The sequence below is a fragment of the Typha latifolia genome, chromosome 8 (genome assembly GCF_019914945.1).
Source record: "Typha latifolia isolate L0001 chromosome 8, TyphaL0001v2, whole genome shotgun sequence".
NCBI lineage: Eukaryota > Viridiplantae > Streptophyta > Magnoliopsida > Poales > Typhaceae > Typha > Typha latifolia.
In genome coordinates this window covers 2040618-2060909 of record NC_133093.1, presented here as the reverse complement: position 1 = coordinate 2060909, position 20292 = coordinate 2040618, and the positions used below count along the sequence as shown (strand labels likewise).

Genomic DNA, 20292 nt, shown 5'->3' with positions numbered 1-20292 from the left:
CTCTATTAGTGGCTTCTATTCATTTCACAATTTATTTTTTAGGAGAATGAAATATAAAATAATTTCTTCAAAAGTGATGGCCTTTTTAAGCTATATTACTATGTAATAGTTAAAGTTAATGGAATGCATTCAAATAATCAAAATGGCCCCCTCATGTTTATTAGGCAACAAAATAAATGGATTCTGATCTAATTTTTGTTAACCCATATTTGTCTTGTTCTTAATTGTGATATAACTACTAAACTTCATATAGTTGACACAATCTAGAAAGAAAGAGAATAAAATATGTGGATATTTTTTGAAGAAAAAAAAATGGTTATATAAGAGAGAAATATTTTTGAAATGGAGGGATTTAGTAAAAATGGAGGGAATTTAGCTCGCCATTTAATTTTGAAATATTTTGAGCGTGCTCTATTAATTTGAATAGAAAAACTAAGGGTCTCAATTTAGTCATAAGTATAAGGACTTGTTTGAGATTTTTTTGAAGTACAAATGTAACAAGAGATAAATTGATTTTTAGCATAAGTATAGGGATAAAATGTATTTAACACAAAATATTATCATTTAGATTTGATAGATTTTTAAAGAAAGCTATGTGCTTAGTTCTATTAGGTGATGTATTGCAAGAAATTGCATATTTAGAAAATTTTTATTCTACCACAAAATTGCCAGAGAAATTTTATTAATTTTTGTAATTAATAAATTTCTGTCTAAACAAAGTGAGTCATGATATAATTTTACTAGTTTACTATATGAGCTATAACATAATGTCCTACAGACATTTGAACAAACTTTTAACATTTGACGTGCGTTTCGAACATACTTTAAATGACTTTCATTAGTATGCGGCAAATTTAGTTCATTTTGCACGAAAAGAATAAACATTCTAATATGATCTATATATTTTGAATCGATGAATCAAAGCTGAAATTTAAGTCCGAGATAATGTATTCTTAGATTCATTTATTTTCCTCTTGAGAGATATATAAAGGAAAGTGTAGTTTGATGAAGATTAAGAGAGGAACTTGAAATACAAAAGTGCAAGTTCTTCATATTTTAATCAAGGTGAAGTCTACTAAATTAAAGTTTATTGTAAAGCGATAATACTCTTTGACAATGAAAGTAAACTAGTCAAAAATATTTGATTAAGTTAACATATGTTATAACAAAATAAAAATTATGGCAGTGAATTTCAAAATTTAAGTTGCCGTTATAATTCAGTTGTCGAGTTCCACTAGCTCATGATAGATGTCATGGTTCAAAGGTTTAAATTGCGTTATGAACATTATGGTTATTATAGTAGATTATTTTACTAGAGTTCTATGTATATATCGTTTCGATCCCATTACAGCCTATTTTGTAATAATGTGTAATTCAATTGTCCAACCTATATATAAAAATGTATTAATCCAATTGTCTGCTTAATTAGTCTAGAGCTCACAAACTATCAAAAAATAATCCAAAATTCATAGTGTAACTATATAGGTGATAATAAATACAAAATATAAAAATTTATTTTCAAAGTGTGTTTGGTTGTTAGAAAGTGTCTCATTTCACAGTAAAATTACTCTTTTTTTTTTATAAAAATAAAGAAATCAAAAAGAAAAAATAAAACTATTTTTTGTTAAGTTAAAAAAAATAAATTTTTTAATTTAATATTTATAATTAAATATTAGACTTAGAGAAGTTCTTGAAAGTGAATATTTTTCTCACTTTTTTTTAAGGAAGTAGCAACCAAACATCATACATCATACATCCAATATAAAGAAATCCAATATAAGCCCAGCACATTCACAACATCATACATCCAATCCGACGGCTCACATCCACTCGTCATCTCCATTGTTGGTGGAAAGTAGATAGATAGATAGATAGCAGAGAAGAGAACAGAGAAGAGAACGTCAAGCCAACGGCTTAGAAGCGTCTGGAGACTTCCGTCGCCCCTCCCCTCTCACGGGAGGATCCCAGCCGTCGTCTCTGCCGTTGTTTACCGCTTTCTCTCTCTTCTTTATCTCTCTAGGGTTGAGGTCCGTCTTCTTCGACTGCTTCTCAATCGCTCTCTCTACGATTAGATTCTCAAATTAATCCGAATAGGTTATATTACTTCTGTTTCTTGATTTGTATGCTTGTTGCTAATGGTTTTTTGGGGGGCGGTTAATGGTGGGATTTGCTTTAGGGGGTGCGGGCTAAGTTGGGGAATTTGTCGAGGGATTCGTTTGGGGCGCGCCAAGATTTTACTTTGTGGAAAACATGTGGTAAATAAGTGAACTTTATTAGATGTTTCCTATTAGTTTATAGGAAAGAAACTTTTGTAATTTGATGTTTTTTTATGACCATGGAGTGAGGGAGAAGTCAAGTATCAGTTCTCTCGCTATATGTCTTCTGACGATGGTCAATGGCAGTTGAGAGTTAGGACTAGTAAGGAAAAGAGAGTGTTTATTGATAGTAGTTGGCGAGGGTTCCAATAGTGATAGGAGGAACAGGGTAATAGGAGCAGAGGGACTACATAGCTGTGCCGGAAAACTACCTGACTCTTGGAAGAGATTTGAGGGATTCCTACACTACAACCCTTTGGGCATTAGGCATTTTTATCCTCTCTTGACTTAGATAGTATGAGCCTGTCTTTTTAGAGAGAGGCTTCAATGCAGCTAACTGATCTAGGTCCATCCAGGCGCACCATCAGATATGCGCTAGTGCATCGATTGTGTACATTCGATAACCACAATTGTGCCCGAAATAGGATACAAGAGACCCAGTAAATTAGAGCAGTTGTGATCCTGGTGTGCACAATTAATGAGTTGGTGCGCATCTGAAGGTTACTTGGATGGACGGCTTAGATGGAGTTTGCCTGTACTGAGTACACTTCCCTCTTTCCCTAATAGTGTTTTTGGCTTTTGATTTTTCATTTATGTTATCAGTTTTAAGGGAGAAATAGTGATATACTACTTTCCCTTCTTCTTTTTTCCGTTTTACATTTAAAATTTCTAGGATAATTTTAGTTAATACATAAATCAAAACTTTTGAAACCAAACGAAGAATGATCGAAATGGTCTGAAACTTTATTATTTTTTGCTTGAATTGAACTGAAGCCGAAGCCTTGACTGAAATGACTAATTTCCTCTTTCGTCTAGTCCAATATTCAGAAAATTGGCCAGTGGAACTAGTACGATGGTTTATTACACCTTCAATGAGAACCTAGAGGGATTTGAAGCTTTCTTCACTGTTTGTTGACTTGCTGTTTTGTTGTTCATTCCACAGTACTAGCTAATCCTCTAACGTAGTTGGATTGGAAGATAGGTGAGTATAGGCGAGTGGAGTTAGTTATTAAGCTCAGTAAAGATTCCCTTGAATTCTTGTTATTTGAAGAATGATGATCTCCATAGCCAATGAAATAAGGTCATGCAATCCTTTTGTCTGATTATTATACGTTGGGCACAAGAAGGGATCAATTTTGAAGTCTACTTTATTTGTAAGAGAATACCATTTCTGTTTCATTTTTTTTTTCTTTCAGTTTTCCACCCTGTATTGAGAAAACATATGAACTGCCCTTGCTTTTTAAGTCAAATTATTTGTTCTCATTTTCAAGTTCATATTCTTGAACTTACTAGCTCTCCTTTAGGTGCTACATAATGCTAATTAATAATATGTCATTATGTATTTTGTAGATAAGTATATAAGTTCTTAAATGCATCCTCCCATTTATTGCTCCTTCCCCCTATCCTGTGAAACAACAGCATTTTAATTCGTAGATTTTCTTGAAGATTTTGGGGGAAAAGGAATTTATTGATCCCTGCCAAGCTGCCTTCAACTAAGATCTGAGTTATTTCTTGTTGGTGCTAGTCATCACTTCAGTTCTTGGTTTCTTCTATCTATGTGGTTGCTGCATTATGAGGTTTTTTAAGCATCCAAGCTACGTAGAGTCCAACTTCCTTCCCAACAACGTTTGACTGCAAAGCCCAAGGCCAACCTAGTTGTTACTACATTATAGTGACACTTGGAGATGTTCCCATTCAACTGCCTTACATAAAGCTTATATCTGTGTCATGATGCTTCATGCTTATCATAGTGTAGATGATCTTTAGTGGAATGCTTGTTGTTTTTTTCTTTATGGAGCTATATCAAAGATTTATAAGCTCTGTAGGGAAAGTGAAAAATATGATATCATACTGATTTTACTGAAGGTTACACAAACAGACACCCAAACTTATGTCTTTAAACTATAGACAATTAGACACAAATAGAGACATACATATACATACATGTTTTTGCCCTCCATATATTGCTGCAATGTGCTCTATGTGGTCAACTCTTATTTTGTTTCAAGTGTGATAGAATGACTTCTTTGTGCTTGCAGTGATGCAGTTGACTATATAATCATACATATGCATACATGTTTTTGTCCTCCATATATTGCTGCAATGTGCTCTATGTGGTCCACTCTTATTTTGTTTCAAGTGTGATATAATGACTTTTCTTTGTTCTTGCAGTGACGCAGTTGAATATATAATCTATCCTTTTCGCCGAAATCTGTCTGATGTCAATCATACCGTGTGGAGGTACTTCAGTACCTCAGCTAGGAGCACAACCTGGATTGGTATTTAGACATACTCCTCCAGGAACAAGGGCATGCTGTTTTACTAACAAGTTGCTGATGCTGCAAAATTGGTAAGTCAATACTTTTGAATTTTTGATATGTACTTCTTTCTGCTTACTGTTTTATGATTGTCTTATGTTTTTTTTATCTGGGCAGCTAATATCTTCTTTACTTCTTTCTTAAGTTATGATGAAAATTTTGTACTTTTCCTCTCTTTTTTAATGGATAAGGTTTTAGGTTCCCTTTAGATTCTGAAAAACTCAAAGTTTTAGAGATTCCTTTTACAAATACATGTGACTGTCCCCCTGTTCACTGCTAACCATCTCAGTAGGAAGATAGATGCGCATTTCAAATCCTACGGCTACAATTATGGAACCTCGTTTCCTATATTTGTATAATTTTGTTAGTAACTATCTTGACAGATGGGTTTCTGTGTACATATGTAAATCTCTTCTATAAATTTCTAAGTAGCTATGGCATTAGCTACAGAAATTTTGATATTGAAAATGATATACAGAAAGTTAGACAATTTTTCGCAACAGACTGTAACATAATGACATCCCTCTAGAGATGTAGAGTATATGAAATATATAGTTTAATATAATTCTCAGTGTTGATATATATATTACTAATTTTGCTTAATAAGCTGATTTTATCACAGTATTTCTTTTTCTTTTGGTCATTTCTAGTGCCAATTTAGTATTTCCAAAGCTTGCATAGGACAACTCTAACAATACTAATCTGGTTGATTCCTCCCTTTCTTATGCTTTTATCTGCCCAATTTCCTACAACCATGGAATTGGAGTTGGTATCAGGAAATTACTTATTATCTAGGTTTTAAATTTTTTTGGCTTTAATTAGGTTAGATGGAGAAAAGGGTCTTAAAAATTTATTATTGACCAATGTTTTGAAAGACGGCCACGAGTTGCAGGTGATCACTCTATTGCATGGCACTAAGATGGAAGGCGGGCGCCAAGGCTTTCTATAATTAAAAAATAATTATATGTGATATACAATATATACTAATACAATATGTTAGAAAAATTATGTAGAAAATTTCAATAGTGCAATTTACAATCATAACAACAAAATATCACAATTCACAAATATGTATATATATATATATATATATGTATTTTATTAATGCATCTAAAATAAATTAGAAATAGTGAGTGCATGATAGCTAGTGAGAGGGAGAGAGAAAACGAAGGGAGAAAAGAAAAGGGAGTGGTGGACCTGGTGGTTTCCAATGTTAGAGAGAGAAAAAAAAGAATAAAGGAAATGATGATTCCCAAATAAAATAATGGAAGTGGTGGTTCCCAATGTGAGAGAGAGAGAGAGAAAGAAAGGAAAGTGAATACTATGGTGGTTCTCCTACCAAGATGGCAGCCTTAGCCACTTTTCAAAACACTGTTAATGACTGACTTGAGAAGGAGATTAGTTTATGCATTATATTACTGATTAATATTTGAATTTATTCATCTTTTCCTTGTTTTCTATATTGAGTTCGTTGCAGTAATTGCTATATATATTTTGCAGCAATAGAAGCAAGGAGAAATATTTGGCCGCATCTCGTGCAAGTTTCTTTGCTGAGTTATCCTCCTCTGTTCTTTTTAACTATAGACCTCAAACTATTTGGCATCGCAGGGGCTCTAGGCTTGTTGTTAGAGCTGATAGTGTAAGTATAATTGTACATTCTCATAAAAATTAACAACTAAATACGTTTGACCGTTGACGATGCAAATTTACACATTATCATTTGGGTGCAATCTTTTTTACAGGATTACTATTCTGTGCTTGGTGTCTCAAAAAATGCTAGTAAATCTGAAATAAAGAGTGGTAAGTGTCATTTAGTAGATTTACTTGCATGCTTGGTTGATTTTGTCCATGTGGAGTTGTTACTTCTCCTTTTGGTCTTGGCCTTTTGATTCATTCATTTGTTTCAAATTATGCTTTTGAACTGCAAATTTGGCATCTGCAAAATCACTTGCCACTTCATATATTTTATGTAGATCAAGAGTGTCGCATGGTTTGACATTGAGGCTGAGGCGACATTTGTCATCTCTTGATTCTAGAACTTGTTGCACTAAATCTGCTTGTATCAATGCTGATTCAATTGAATAATTTCAATGTACTCTTGCCCTTTGGACTTAGGATATGCTTGCCACAGCAATGCCATTTTGGCAATATGCAATAGCTAGAAATATGTGTGCTATGCCATGACATTGTAAGAGCCCTTTACCTATGCATAATGCTCATTGCTCCCTGCCTTCTGACACTCGTTGCCTTCATCAGGTTCCACCACAGAAGCTGTCAGTCTTTTCTTTCTCAGAGAAAAGTGAATTAGGTTTTGCTCACTAACTTCTTCTAATAGGTACTGATAAGTTAAACCAAGTCAAGTTTTGAGATTAGGATTTTAGTTGCCTTAATAGGCTACCTGGGCAGGAGCCTGCTAGAGCTAAGGCGATATGGATATGGTTCACAGAAAGCTAGAAATCATGAGTTGGCTGGCTTAAAGCAAGACCGAGAATCTAATGGCCTTACTTGTATAGTTGTATCCAAGGATTGCCGTGCCAACTTGCACAGATCATGCCGGCCAACACATGGCACAAGGTGTGCCGACAACATCCCCTAAAGGGCTAAAAAGTAATCTTCTTATGGGCGAGAAATGAAGCTTTTCACGATCTCTTAGAGGAGCCGGAGGAGTTCGTGCTGTGTGGAGAAGGAAAGCCCTCAACCTTCATGGTAGCCATTGTTAGGGTTTTTTTTCTTCAAAATTGTGTAGAGAAGAAGATGGGGAAGTATAAAGGACAGTGGGCACAATCCGTTATTACTCTGAGATCTTTTTATAACTTAATATAAGTCAGATCTATTATCACTTAGGTACAATCCATCAAAAATATATTTCACGATCCTTTAAGTTAACCCATCATCTTCTTTGCGATATCCCTTGCTGCTGTGAAACCCTAGCTGCAACCCTGCGATGGCGACCATGATGAGAGCAACTAAGATGGAGAATGGCCAGTGAGGGCTTCCAATATATTCCTCTCTTCTTTCTCTATCTTCTCCTTCTCTCTTCTTCCTTTTCTTATCCTCTTTCTTCTTAGCCATGCTGACTGTGTTGTGTGTTGGCACGAGCCGTGTTTGTGGCATTGTCTATATCTTCCACCTTTCTCACTCTACAACAGACAGGTTCTGTGTCTCCTATCTCCTTTGCTTATTCCATCTCCCTGCAAACTATGGCCTTTATTTGTCATCACTTCCTATATGGTACCTTATTGTACTTACTTTTTATTTATGAATGTTGTAATCACTCACACTCATTAAACCAATTTTTTAATGTTTGAAAGTGTCTGAATATTTTTATGCACATGCATACATATTTTTTTTGATGAAGGCACATGCATACATATACCACTTGCCCGTATGCACATGTTCACATCTCAACAATGTGGTATATCTGTCTGTGCATTTGTCTTTTTAATTCTTTTAATTTTCTGAATATGGTTATCATGATCACATGGTAATTTTTAGGTATCTAATATTGTTACTTTCTTTTTTTGTTACCCAGCTTATCGGAAACTTGCTAGGAGTTATCATCCGGATGTGAACAAGTAAGTTGATACAAGTTAATTTTCTAAGGATATATTTATCTTCCTTTCATGAAATACACTTGCCTAACAATCATTCAGCTTTTACTCTAAGAATAATATATGTGGTGGAAATGGTTATTGATATTTCTATACATGGTGTTTTTGTTCTTTTGAACCTTCAAACATTCAGAAATTTTTTGACCCGAAATTTCAAGCCTAATTTAGGATTATGCACGAGATGCCTCATCAGAACTCTTAGGGTGACTTGGTGAGACTAAATTCATTTCTTTAATTTTTTTCTAATTTGACCTAATTTCACCCTAAATTTACGGCAACTTTTATGAGATGTCTTATTAAAAGGTCAAAACTGCAAGATGTGTCATCCAATAATCAATAGTTTCACTTATTTAGCCTAATTTTTGAATTTTCAGTTTGTGGTAGAAATTAGAGAAATTATGCATCTTTTTCTAATTTTACCTAAAGTTTCCTGGCCTTCAACTCCTCATCACACTCTTTAAAGTGTGTGGCGAGGTAAAATTGACTACTAAGGTCATGCCACTCAGGGCTCAAAAGAAAAACCTTGTATCAGTTAATACAGAAAGCTGTTTGTGGAGAATCCCTTGCCCCTAAAGTTCATAGGCCACTTGAGTTTAAGAAAAGCCTGCTGCATTGGTTGTTATAAAAAGTTATCAACCCCTCCGTTCCCTTCTCTATGGGCTTGGGTTGACTAAACCATTCAACCTTTCTTTTCAGAGATCCCAACTATACCCTAATGCTAATCAGTCTCAGGATAGGGACTCACCAAAACTAATATAATTATTAGTATGAACCTTTTCCAAGTTAGTTCATTTCCTATGCAAATTGAAATTTTGTTTAGAAGTAAGGTTAAACTTATAATGTATTAGAATTTTACAACTCATTAGCATAAAAACTATTGGATGTCATATGTTATGATCCTTAGATAATTAATAAACTATATGTGCATGTCTTGGAGGGTTAGATTGGGTATATATGTGCATGCGTTGGGTATATATGTGAAGATATAATATGAATATTTATTTGTCAATCAAATTTACCTCAGATTATTTTCTGCATAATCTTAAGTCAAGCATATCTAGATCTGGTAAAATTTGGCAACCCTAATGTATACAAAGTTTGAAAACCTTCAGTGAACTTGATGCAATGAGTTAGTTAGTATAGGAATGTTTAAGTCAAGCCACACCAAGTTTTAAACTTTGTAGGACTGTTATTAACTATCACAAATTGCTGCAACAGCCATTTTTATTCAGTCAATCATTTGATCATTCCTTTGATAGATCAAATGATTGTTATTATATGATCCTTTATCTTCTTTAACATCATATTATAAGCAAACATCATCCTTTTCTCCTGATTACAAGTCGTCTCATTATAAGATACTACTCTGGACAAAATATAGAGGTTTCTATTTGTTGCATGGAGAGTTGAAGTCATGTAGTAGTGGCTTATTTAATTTGGGCTTCCTTATGTCTTTTGCATTGAAAATTATTTCCTGCGCGTAAACTTACCATCTTTCTCTGTATATTCTCTCCATGTGAAGAGGAACTTTAGAGAAATGATAATTGGTCATAGAGTCTAGACTACAACCATCAATGCAAGTCATGCTACCCAATAATTGCCTAGTGAATTTAGCAACACTATCCTGTGTCGTTTGAGTTTATCTATGCTAAGAATTTGCAACAATTTCTATGGAGTTATTATAATTTGTAGCAAATTGTATGCTTAAATTATCTATAGTTTGATGTCTTAATGATGTAACTCAACCAGGTTAGTCAGATGTATATTCAAGGACAATACTAATATGGAAAATCTTGAAAAAAGTAGGACACGACAGGCTTAGGATGCGGGGTAAATAATATATGTCATTGATATATATCTAAAAGAATAGTTTCTATCATTGATACATCTAAATCTTGAAAAAGTATGGCAGAACACTTGTGCGGATATGTTCTGCAGCAATGCAATGACACTTTAGTAGCAGTCACTACTATGATACACTTAGTTAGGATCTTTCGAACGCCCTTGTGAATGCCTGCATCAGGTTCGCAAATACAGAGAACGCATATTGTGCGTTCGAACGCGATCGATGGAAAAATTCTAGAATTAGGGTTTCATATTGTTTTAGGACTTGTTGGCTAATCTCTATATATATGTGGATGGCAGCCAACTTTATAATGCTATTTGATTATTGAATTCTTGTCTCTCCATCATCTATCTACCATAATCTCCCTCCTCCCTCTTCATCATCCTTCCATCTCTACCGTTGGCAAGGATTCTCCTAACTTCTAATTTTCCTCGACTGTCGAGCCCCCCTCTTTTTTAGGATCTCGACCACTTCGTTCCCTTCGTCTATATCCCTAAATTACTTCCACAATCCACCTTCATCTCCATATCCATCCATAACCTTAACATTCACTCCACCCGTCACCACCATCATCACCCACGTTATTCCGTGTTTTTGTCCCAGTTGTAGTTCGAATCTGCGAAGGACATAAATACAAAAGTCGTAGATCAAAAAGTTACGGATCTAATCCACTTGGTTTCGTAATTTTCTGACTACCGGAGAATATTTGACGAATATTTTTCTACGATTGTGCGGACTGATTCTTGTAATACATCTAGATTTAGAAGGAATAGTTGCGTAGCCTATCTTTAGTTCCGGATTTTAACAATTTGGTATCAGAGCTTATCATTAGTATCAGAGCTTAACAAATTGGTATCAGAGCCGTATCATCTGGTATCAGAGCCTATCAATTGGTATCAGAGCCTATCAGTGGTATCAGAGCCTATCATAGTGCCTATCATCCTGATAAATGGGTGTTCTTTTTTTGTTCTTTTTCCTTTTTTCTGGTGAGAAAGTCATGAACAGGTATGGCTTGTTGAGGGAAAACTGTATACTGTAATCCTACACTGCATATGTTTCTTGACCAATTTTGGTGATTTGTTCTCTTAGCATTCTTATAACTTGGATGCCCTAACTTTCTTTATATCTGTTTTAGGGAACCTGGTGCAGAACAGAAGTTTAAGGAGATAAGCAATGCTTATGAGGTTAGCCCCCATTATCTATTGCAGCTGCAAAAGAACCATTGATTTCCTCTGATGTCCCTAATGGACATTGTGTTGCAGGTATTATCTGATGATGATAAGCGATCTATATATGATAGGTATGGAGAAGCTGGCCTCAAAGGTGCAGGAATGGGCATGGGGGTTAGTCTCAATAATCAATTAGCTATTTAGTTTCTTTTTATTAGACACAATTCTCGGTATAGTTTGTTATTTTCTCTAATGTGCAATCTGTTGTTGCAGGATTTCAGTAATCCTTTTGATATCTTTGAGTCATTGTTTGAAGGGATGGGTGGAATGGGTGGAATGGGCGGAATGGGGGGAAGCAGAGCTGCTCGTAATCGACCTATGCAAGGTGATGATGAGAGCTATAATCTTGTCCTGAATTTTAAAGATGCAGTGTTTGGGGTGGAGAAGGAGATTGAGATAACTCGGCTTGAGACTTGTGGGACCTGCGATGGGTCTGGTGCCAAACCTGGCACAAAGCCGAGCAAGTGTAACACTTGTGGAGGTCAAGGTCAGGTTATCTCTTCCACGAGAACTCCACTTGGTATATTCCAGCAGGTCACGGCTTGCTCTACTTGCAGTGGAACTGGGGAATTATCTATCCCATGCGGTACATGTGGAGGTGATGGGCGTGTGAGGAGGAACAAAAGAATTAGTCTCAAAGTTCCGGCAGGAGTGGATTCTGGCAGCCGGCTGAGGGTCCGATCAGAGGGGAATGCTGGAAGGAGAGGCGGCCCTCCGGGAGACCTTTATGTCTTCATTGAAGTTCTTTCTGATTCTGTCCTCAAGCGGGATCAAACCAACATTCTTTACACATGCAAGGTATCTTACATTGATGCAATTCTCGGAACCACGGTGAAGGTCCCAACAGTAGATGGAATGGTAGATTTAAAGATCCCAGCTGGAACGCAGCCAGGAACAACGTTGGTGATGGCCAAGAAGGGGGTTCCATTCCTTGGGAAGCCAAACACTAGGGGAGATCAATTGGTGCGTGTTCAGGTAGAGATTCCGAAGAGATTAAGCAGCGAAGAGAGAAAACTGATTGAAGAGCTTGCAAGCCTCAGCAAGACCAAAACTGCTAACAGTAGGAGATAGTTTGAAATTGATATCCACCCCGAGTTGGAGAAACTTCACCTCCCCCCACTTGAAGACTGGTGACCACACCCGTCTTTATATTGAGCAGCAAGCGTGAAAATGTTAAACTAGAAACTATAAGTTAATTGTGAGGCTAATGTTCGTTCACGAACTAGTATAGGCTATTGATATGTATATTAGATCATCTGGAAAGGAATGGAAAAGCCTAGACCTGTATCTTGCCTCTGTTTGAAGACATATCTAGCAATTTTGATGTCTTTTGAAGTCTTTTCCTCATTGATAGTGCAGAGATTTTAGAAGTAACTAAAGTTGCGAATTTCTGTCGCATTTTATTTTTGCTGATTGAAATAAAAAAGAATTGTGCTGTATATTATTTTGCTCTAGGTTCTTTAGGAATTAACTTTTCTGATTACATCTGAAAATTTTCAGGTGTCTGATCTCACTGCATTGCCCTGCCTTTGAGATGTTTCTAATGGCAATAATTTTTTTTCAGAAATCCATATTAATGTATTAATTGGTGGAATATAGCAATATTGGCTTACCCTGTCCAATATCCCATGTTCAATGCTATAAATAAAAGGGCTTTATTATATGATTGCCTTTCATATATCTCACAATTGAAATCATCACTCTTTCATCTGAAAAGCTCATAATAGATGAAAACTGACTAAAGTTCTTAAACATTGCATTAGATAAACCAAATCAACTGCAAGATCTCTGATAAAGTAAAGACTCAATCATTCTTATTGGAGAAAGACATCATGCACCCATGCAGTTCTATCATGCGTTAATCTTGATCACCGTTAGAGGAGCTAGCAGAAGAAGAATTCAAGGGAGGAGGGTGTAAGGACTCATCTGACCCTGAGATCAAGCAACTCGTACTCCAAGAACGACGGAGGGGATACGAGATCCTCCTGCATGGAGAAGCCTTGGAACACGCCTTGGGGTCATGCAAGGCACACCTGCAGTTGCGATGGTACGGTTTGCGGTCGATCTCGGAATCCGGCGCCGTGATGCAGCCCTCGAAGACGACGCACCGGAGCAGCGCGTCTGCTCCGGTGGCCATCGATGAGCTTTTCGGAGCTCTTCAGCTATACAAGTTTGATCGATCCTTCGTGAACCTTTTTGTTTTTGTGCACGGTTTTGTTTTAAGTGTGTAAATATATATATATATATATATATATATATATATATATATATATAAGTTACTTGCTTGGTAGCGTCCGCACAAGAATGTTATAGCAATTACGTCTAAGAAATTTGGGAGTTGCCCAAGAGACAACAAACTAATCTCCTTTTCTTTTCTTTTTTTGTTCTTTTAGTTGTCTTTAATTTTTCTTTCATGAGAAGGGGACGAACTATTGAGAGAGAGAGAGGGGTACTAGAAGTACAAAAATATTATTAGTAGAGGTTTTGGTTTTGGTATAATAGTTAATCTTTACCCGCAAGTAAACTACGTAGGTTGCTTGGAGAAATCAGGAAAGCAGATTAACGCATGTATCACACGCTACCGTCATCAAAAGAACAAAGCAAAGAATGGAAACTAATCGCAATAAAGTAAAGAGAAACAGAAGAACAACTGATGGATAATTGAATCAAGAGATTTATATATAATATGCAACAAATAATAACGATAACAATTGTCAATAGTTCATCCATCCCAGAGCAACGTGTGACTACCAAAAATAATTACAATTGAAATTTGGTGATCAGGGTAAATGAGAATAAGAAAGTAAGGTCTAGGAGCCCTAAATAACGAGTAGTATAAATCTATAATCAAAATGTAAGTTATGCCACCCTCTTCAGCAGCCGTCTTATCAAAGCCTAAAAAATTAATCACCCTATCACACGCCTTCACTAGTGATGTCCACTGGAATCGGCCTTCTTTTATATATACAATTGCAGTTATCGCCGATGTGGGCTCAGAGTATCAGCCCGAATTCGTCGGGTGTAAGATTCAGATCAAACTCGAAGCCGCCTCTATGAAGGTGTGCGGGAGAAGATGAGGCAACCTGGAGAGATGCTACTTGAGGCTGTTGCTGGTTTGCTTCAGGTGCCGTTGAAGAAGTTACTACTGGTGCAGCATGCTGTTGTAGCTTTGACTGCACAAGATATGAGACATGATTAATTGTCAAATCAGAAATGGAATTGCTGTAAAATAAAAATGCATGAAATTGCTATGTGAGAATAGTTTCTGTACTAATTAATAAGAGTGGGAGTAATATCTATCATATCTATGCATACATAAGATCAAGAGAAGATAGTTTTTGTTGTTATTGCTGTCTAGCAATCAGTTTGTTTTAAGGTTTTAGGTACACATCACAAGGACTCTAAAAGATCCTCTGACAAATATGCAAATCTACACATCAAATCTTGCAGCTGCGCATTTAAGTGGTGCAGGTAATTAGATTGAAAACAGGACCTTACAACTCTTCTAGCTCCTCACGTTATTGCACATTATAGAACACTGAAGAGGGGGAAAGCTGACTAAAAAAGGATTCGAGTGCAGAGTTGAGATCTAAATCTTTCTCTATGCGTTAGCTCATATAACTCTGAAGCCAACAACCTCACTTTGGAAGGATGAATAGGAAACTATATAATAATACGAAAATATCAAGTCAACAACCTCAATTTGTGGTCACAGGTTAGTTGCAACCGTACACCTACCAAACAAGGTTTAGGTGGGTCAGCAGTTGGGACGTACATATCAAGTCTTCAACTTTCCCTTCCTCTTCTTGCTCTTTTATTTCATTTGCTTTCATATCCACTGTAATTACTTAGCTACCCCATGAAGTCTGAAAATTTTGAAAAGAATACCTAGCTAGAGCATAGGACCAGTAATGGACTTATTCTTTTTTTGAAGTCAAGTAACGGACTTATTCTGATACTAATTGGGGATACTTAGATCTAAGCCTCTAAAACTGTTGCCCATTTCCATATAGATCATCTAATTTATTTTTCGTAACATATTGACTCTCTTAATTATAAGAAACATATGAAATACTCATTCTATTAGTTACCCATGAGTGTCATGAGTGTAATTTTAGATCTTCTAAGAACCATCTTACTTTTATTTTAGCACAAAAAGAGAGTAAAATTTATAGTTAAATGTTCATTTGATATTTCCGGCTAGTAAATTATACCTACGAATTATATATCACATTGCAGGTAAAGATAAGAGATGGACGTCTAACCTAGCTAATAATAAAGCCTAACAATGCCACCACTTCCTTCCCAGGACAAAAGTAATTGACAGATGATACGAAGCGCTTACCAAACCCCAACGCATGCAATCCACATATCTTCCGATCTAAGTTACTAAGCAGTCCTCACCCGGAATTAGGTTTCTTTACATGTCACAATCGTAGCTACATTTTGACCTAAAAGGAGAAAACCCACTGTGTACAAAACTATTTATTTTCAGGTATATTTGCAGAAAGATTTTTTTTTCTTTGTCAAGAATAAAAATAGCTAGTCCTAAATGGTTATCTACATATATACCTAAAAAAGAGGAGTCAATTAGTAAAATGAGCACAAAAAAAAAAAGCATGCGGTTTTAGGGAGAGAGAGAGAGAGGCGGTGTGGTCACCTTGAGTTCCCCGTTCTCCGACGCCAGCGCCTCGCGAATCTTTCGCCACCTTTCCAATTCCTGTTCCGTTCGAAGTTATTGCGGACCGGTAACAATTATGACGTAAATTTAGGGGGTAAAATGTTAGAATGAGAAGCAATTAATTCACCTTGCGAAGCGCCTCTCTTTCCTCCTCCAGTGATCTCACCGTCTCCTGCAGCTCGAGGGGCCTCTGGATCACCGCAAAAACCCTCACCCACGGTTAATAATAATAGAAAAAGAACCGATTCGAAAAATAGACCGAAAATGACCAAAATACCCTCCGGCTATAGCCGTGAACGAAACGTACCATCTTCTTCTTTGGCCGTGGGCTCTTCGGTCGGAGACCCTGGGTTTGGGAAACCAGCGGCACCATAACCACCACCTGGAAATTTTAAAAAATAATAAGAATTAGAAAAACTGCGTCAGTGACCGCCACGTGGTTAAAAGATACTGGACTCAAGCCGCCGGACGCTGGGCATGCCACGTCGGCGTCCTCACAGCTGTCCGCCGGACTAGGGCGCCCAGGACGTGCCACGTGGTTTCTACAGTGGCCAATAGGACAATGCGACGCGTACGTATCGGAATATTAATCCGATCGCACGAAGGAAACATGGGCCTAATCACTAATGCGTATAGTACCGACCGAAGCGTTGGTTATTTCCACGCCAGTTTTGACCGTCGGACGCGGATGGAGAACCCACCTGACGACCGACGTAGAAAATATTCGGGGCGGAAAATATCGGGGCTTATTTCTCAGGGTCATTTTGGGAAGTTCATAGTCAGAGGAGGAACATGGTGACAGAGGGAGAAGACGGGAGAGTACCCACTTCTATACCTAACTGACCATAATGCCCTTGGGGAAATTGCCAACTCATGACAGTAAAGAATTCCTACTTCTGGAAGCGTGATGAAAGAGGATTTTTTTCAAAATAAAAAAAGATTCGATCAACAAGATAAACACTAAGTAAAGCGGAAAAAAAAAATTTATCTTGTTTGGAAAAGTAGTATGGAAAAATTAATGAATCCAAAAACGAGATAACGCACAGCGGGGGTAGAATTGAGGCAACTGCAGTCCGAAAAAAGTAATTTCCACTACTTGATCGGGGTAATGTGGTCAAATAGTATAACGGATGTGGACAAGAACCACATACCTTGGTCCCGGTTGCGGCCGGCCGCGGCCTCTTCGCCGGACAGCTGGGCACCTCCTCGACGCCGCTCGCGCCGCTCGTCGATGCGCCGCTCCCGCCGCTCGTCGACGCGCCGTCGCCGCCGTTGAATTGGAGCGGCGTCGAGGGACTCTTCCGCTTCCGCTTCTCACACTCCGTCGTCTTCCCCTCCCCCGCTGCCACCGGGTCTAGCGGCGGGGACGTATCCATCGGCACAGCAATCGTAGCATCCACTTCCACCACCGCCGCCGCCGCCGCGGCCGAATCCCTGCTCCGCGGCTCCCGGATCCCATCTATCGTCATCATCCGCGACCTCCTCCTCCGCGTCGGCCACGTCAGATACCTCTCCCGAATCTCCACCACCACCGCCGCCTGAACCGACTCCGCCGTTTGGCGAGGAGGATCGAGATCGGGAACGAGACCCGGTTCCGGCATCCCCTCGCGTATACCTTTCTTCAGGCGAACAAGGTTATTCACCCCAGCCAAAAGCTCCTCGTCCTTCTCTCCCTCCGTCGAGAGGTATTCATAGTACGAAACCATCGAACCCTAACAAAGGAAGCGAGCGAGCGATGGAGATCGGAGAAACCCTAAGAGAGAGGGAGAGAGAGAGAGAGAGATAGAGAGATAGGGAAATAGAGAGAACTGGGCGCGGCGTCGGGGGTTTATAAAGCCGAGGGAATAAAATAAACAAGAAAAAGGAATTGGGGAAGGAAGGAGGCGGAAACTGACCAACTCCGACTGGGATTGGGACCCGATCGTTAGCGATAATAAATGATCCAATCGATGCTTTTTTTTTTTCGATTAAAGGAGCTGAAAAACTCGGCTAACGGTTACATCATGAGGCCAAACATTCCCCGTGTAACCAAAAATAAAAAAAATAAAAAATAAATCTTCACTGCGTGGCACGACAGCCTCATGCTATGCAGTGGCAGCTTGGAAAGGGCGCCACGCGCCCCAAGCGCTGGCATGGCCAATCTGGCCGGGCCAGCTGGCGCGGTGGGCCTCCACCGTCGTCGCCGCAGCCTCCCTCCCCACCGCCTCTCTCCCTTTTATTCCTCTTTCTCTCTCTTTCTCTTTCGAACTCTTTCTCACCTTTCTCTCTTTCTCTCTCTCTCAAACACTCTTTCTCTCTCTCTACCCACTACCGTCGTCATTCCGTCGACCCACTAACGCCGGTGAGCCTCCCTTCTTCTCTCTCTCTCTCTCTATCTCTCTTTCTCTCTTTGTCGACTTCCTCTCGGGACCGCCGGAGAATTGAGCCGTCGGCGAGAGGCCGGCCGCAGAATGCCACTGTCAGCTTCCTCTCGGCCCAGCACTCTGCTGCGCATAGGTGCTGTGTATATTTATATATATATATATATATATATTTATACATATATATATATATATTTATACATATATATATATATATATATATATATATATATATACACACACACATGTGTGTACATATATGCATATTATTAATTACCAATTATATTTGTTTAGGTTATTAATTATTCAAGTAGTTTAGTTAATTAATGTATTTAATTTATATGAATTAAATATAATTATATTCTAGTTAGCAAATAAATCTAATTATATCATGTTTAGCAAAATACCTGCAATATAAAATATTATTTTAATCCTAGGTAGGTAATAGTAATTATTAGGGTTATGTACACATATTCTTGCGTAATTATTTGCAGTAACTTAATTCTTATTTTCTTAATTATTAAAGAGAATAATAGGTAAATAATTATATTTTAAATACACTATTAAATAATATAATTAGGGCTAATAAATAATAAAACAAATATAGAAATGAAGAGTACATAATTACAATAAAAAACTACCTTTTGCTGGGATAGTTTTAATTAATAGAAAGACTGACATTATTTATTATAAATAATTTCAGATCCCGACCCCCTATTCAAGACCCCGTGGACTTAGCTATCGAGGCTTGATCATTATCGTAGCAACGTGAACGAGTGGTTGTTTAGTAATTGCAATGGTGGTGAGTAGTCTTATCCCTTAGACGCCTTTCTCAAATTATGTTATATTATATTTTATGTACATGCATGTTTTAGCCTCCAGCATGATTATATGACTTTATCCAGAGATGATTATAGTCGAGCATATTTTATCATGCATCTGATTAGGTTGATTTGGGATATGAGCACATTGGTGATATATAAAGATGATGAGAGACGATTATACTATTATAATGTTATGTCCAGTTGATCTGTAGCATGAGTATGCATGTAATAGATTAGCATGAGTATGCACGTATTGACTACATGATCGGAGACTATATTGCATTATTTTTCTCTTGATTCCTGTTCCACCTAAATTTTTGTTATGCATTGACTTGTTATCGTACTGGATATATGCATATGATCTGTCATTTAGAAGAAAAGCATGAAATGTGATTAATAGGATAGTTGATAGAAAGCGTGAGGATACCCGAGTGGGCGCGAGGGTTAGGGTGTGCCTAGAGATGATTGATCGCTCGACATAGTCGCGATCCTGTTGGCCTTACGTCTGAGGTCGTTAGTCTATGTGCGCAGCAGACATTCGGACACATGTCGTTCGCCACGGCATATGTGGCGAGTTATCCTCACGAGGTTTTTATCAACTTTTGCGGGTGGCAGAGTATGCTCTGAGCCTTTAGACATGATATTGAGATCAGGTACCGAGTGTTGACTGTGCACAGTGGTCTAGTATGATGATGACGTATAGAGCTGACATTGATGACTGAGATATTGAGAAATGCATATGATTTCATTATTATTTGATTACCTAATTATCGAGTGGTCAATATACATCATATATGGTTGCATTTGATATCATAGCATCGTCATGGTCGGCATACATCACGTGTCATATTTGAGAGAGAGTTATGATGATAGTATAACATAGAGATTTGTTTATTCATTGTCGAGGATTATACAATTTATCAGTCATGACATATTATCTATTTTTTTATTTATATATTATTGATGAAACATTCATATACTCATTCATGACATGATGCTCTTTCTGATTCATATTATCCAGTACATGATTTACTCTCGGTTTGACTTCACTGATACATGGTAAAGTCTATTCACTAAGCCTTTAGCTCATGACTCTCTTTGTTTTCTC

General features: G+C 37.6%; 2 protein-coding genes across 2 annotated transcripts; one reads left to right on the top strand and one right to left on the bottom strand.

Annotated features, from left to right (window-relative positions):
* Positions 1–1832: 1832 nt before the first annotated feature.
* On the top strand, positions 1833–12654 carry LOC140793557 (chaperone protein dnaJ A7A, chloroplastic-like). The gene is made up of 8 exons (XM_073145083.1): positions 1833–2027; positions 4488–4665; positions 6134–6272; positions 6376–6433; positions 8166–8208; positions 11226–11274; positions 11353–11433; positions 11533–12654. The coding sequence occupies exons 2-8, from the start codon at positions 4535–4537 to the stop codon at positions 12388–12390; spliced, it is 1359 nt and encodes a 452-aa protein (XP_073001184.1). The 5' UTR covers positions 1833–2027; positions 4488–4534; the 3' UTR covers positions 12391–12654.
* Positions 12655–13977: 1323 nt separating this feature from the next.
* On the bottom strand, positions 13978–17969 carry LOC140793192 (uncharacterized). Its single transcript, XM_073144545.1, has 5 exons — positions 17152–17969; positions 16308–16382; positions 16128–16190; positions 15980–16039; positions 13978–14492 (listed from the first exon to the last, which is right to left on the bottom strand). Exons 1-5 carry the CDS (start codon positions 17704–17706, stop codon positions 14313–14315), a joined length of 933 nt encoding a protein of 310 aa, XP_073000646.1. The 5' UTR covers positions 17707–17969; the 3' UTR covers positions 13978–14312.
* Positions 17970–20292: the final 2323 nt, after the last annotated feature.

Coding starts and splice junctions, on each gene's coding strand:
- LOC140793557 (XM_073145083.1), top strand. CDS start 4,535: ATGTCAATCATACCGTGTGGAGGTACTTCAGTACCTCAGCTAGGAGCA. Junction 11,275..11,352: donor AGATAAGCAATGCTTATGAG/GTTAGCCCCCAT, acceptor ATTGTGTTGCAG/GTATTATCTGATGATGATAA. Junction 11,434..11,532: donor GTGCAGGAATGGGCATGGGG/GTTAGTCTCAAT, acceptor CTGTTGTTGCAG/GATTTCAGTAATCCTTTTGA.
- LOC140793192 (XM_073144545.1), bottom strand. CDS start 17,706: ATGGTTTCGTACTATGAATACCTCTCGACGGAGGGAGAGAAGGACGAG. Junction 16,191..16,307: donor CACGGCCAAAGAAGAAGATG/GTACGTTTCGTT, acceptor GCGGTGATCCAG/AGGCCCCTCGAGCTGCAGGA. Junction 14,493..15,979: donor CGGAGAACGGGGAACTCAAG/GTGACCACACCG, acceptor TATCTTGTGCAG/TCAAAGCTACAACAGCATGC.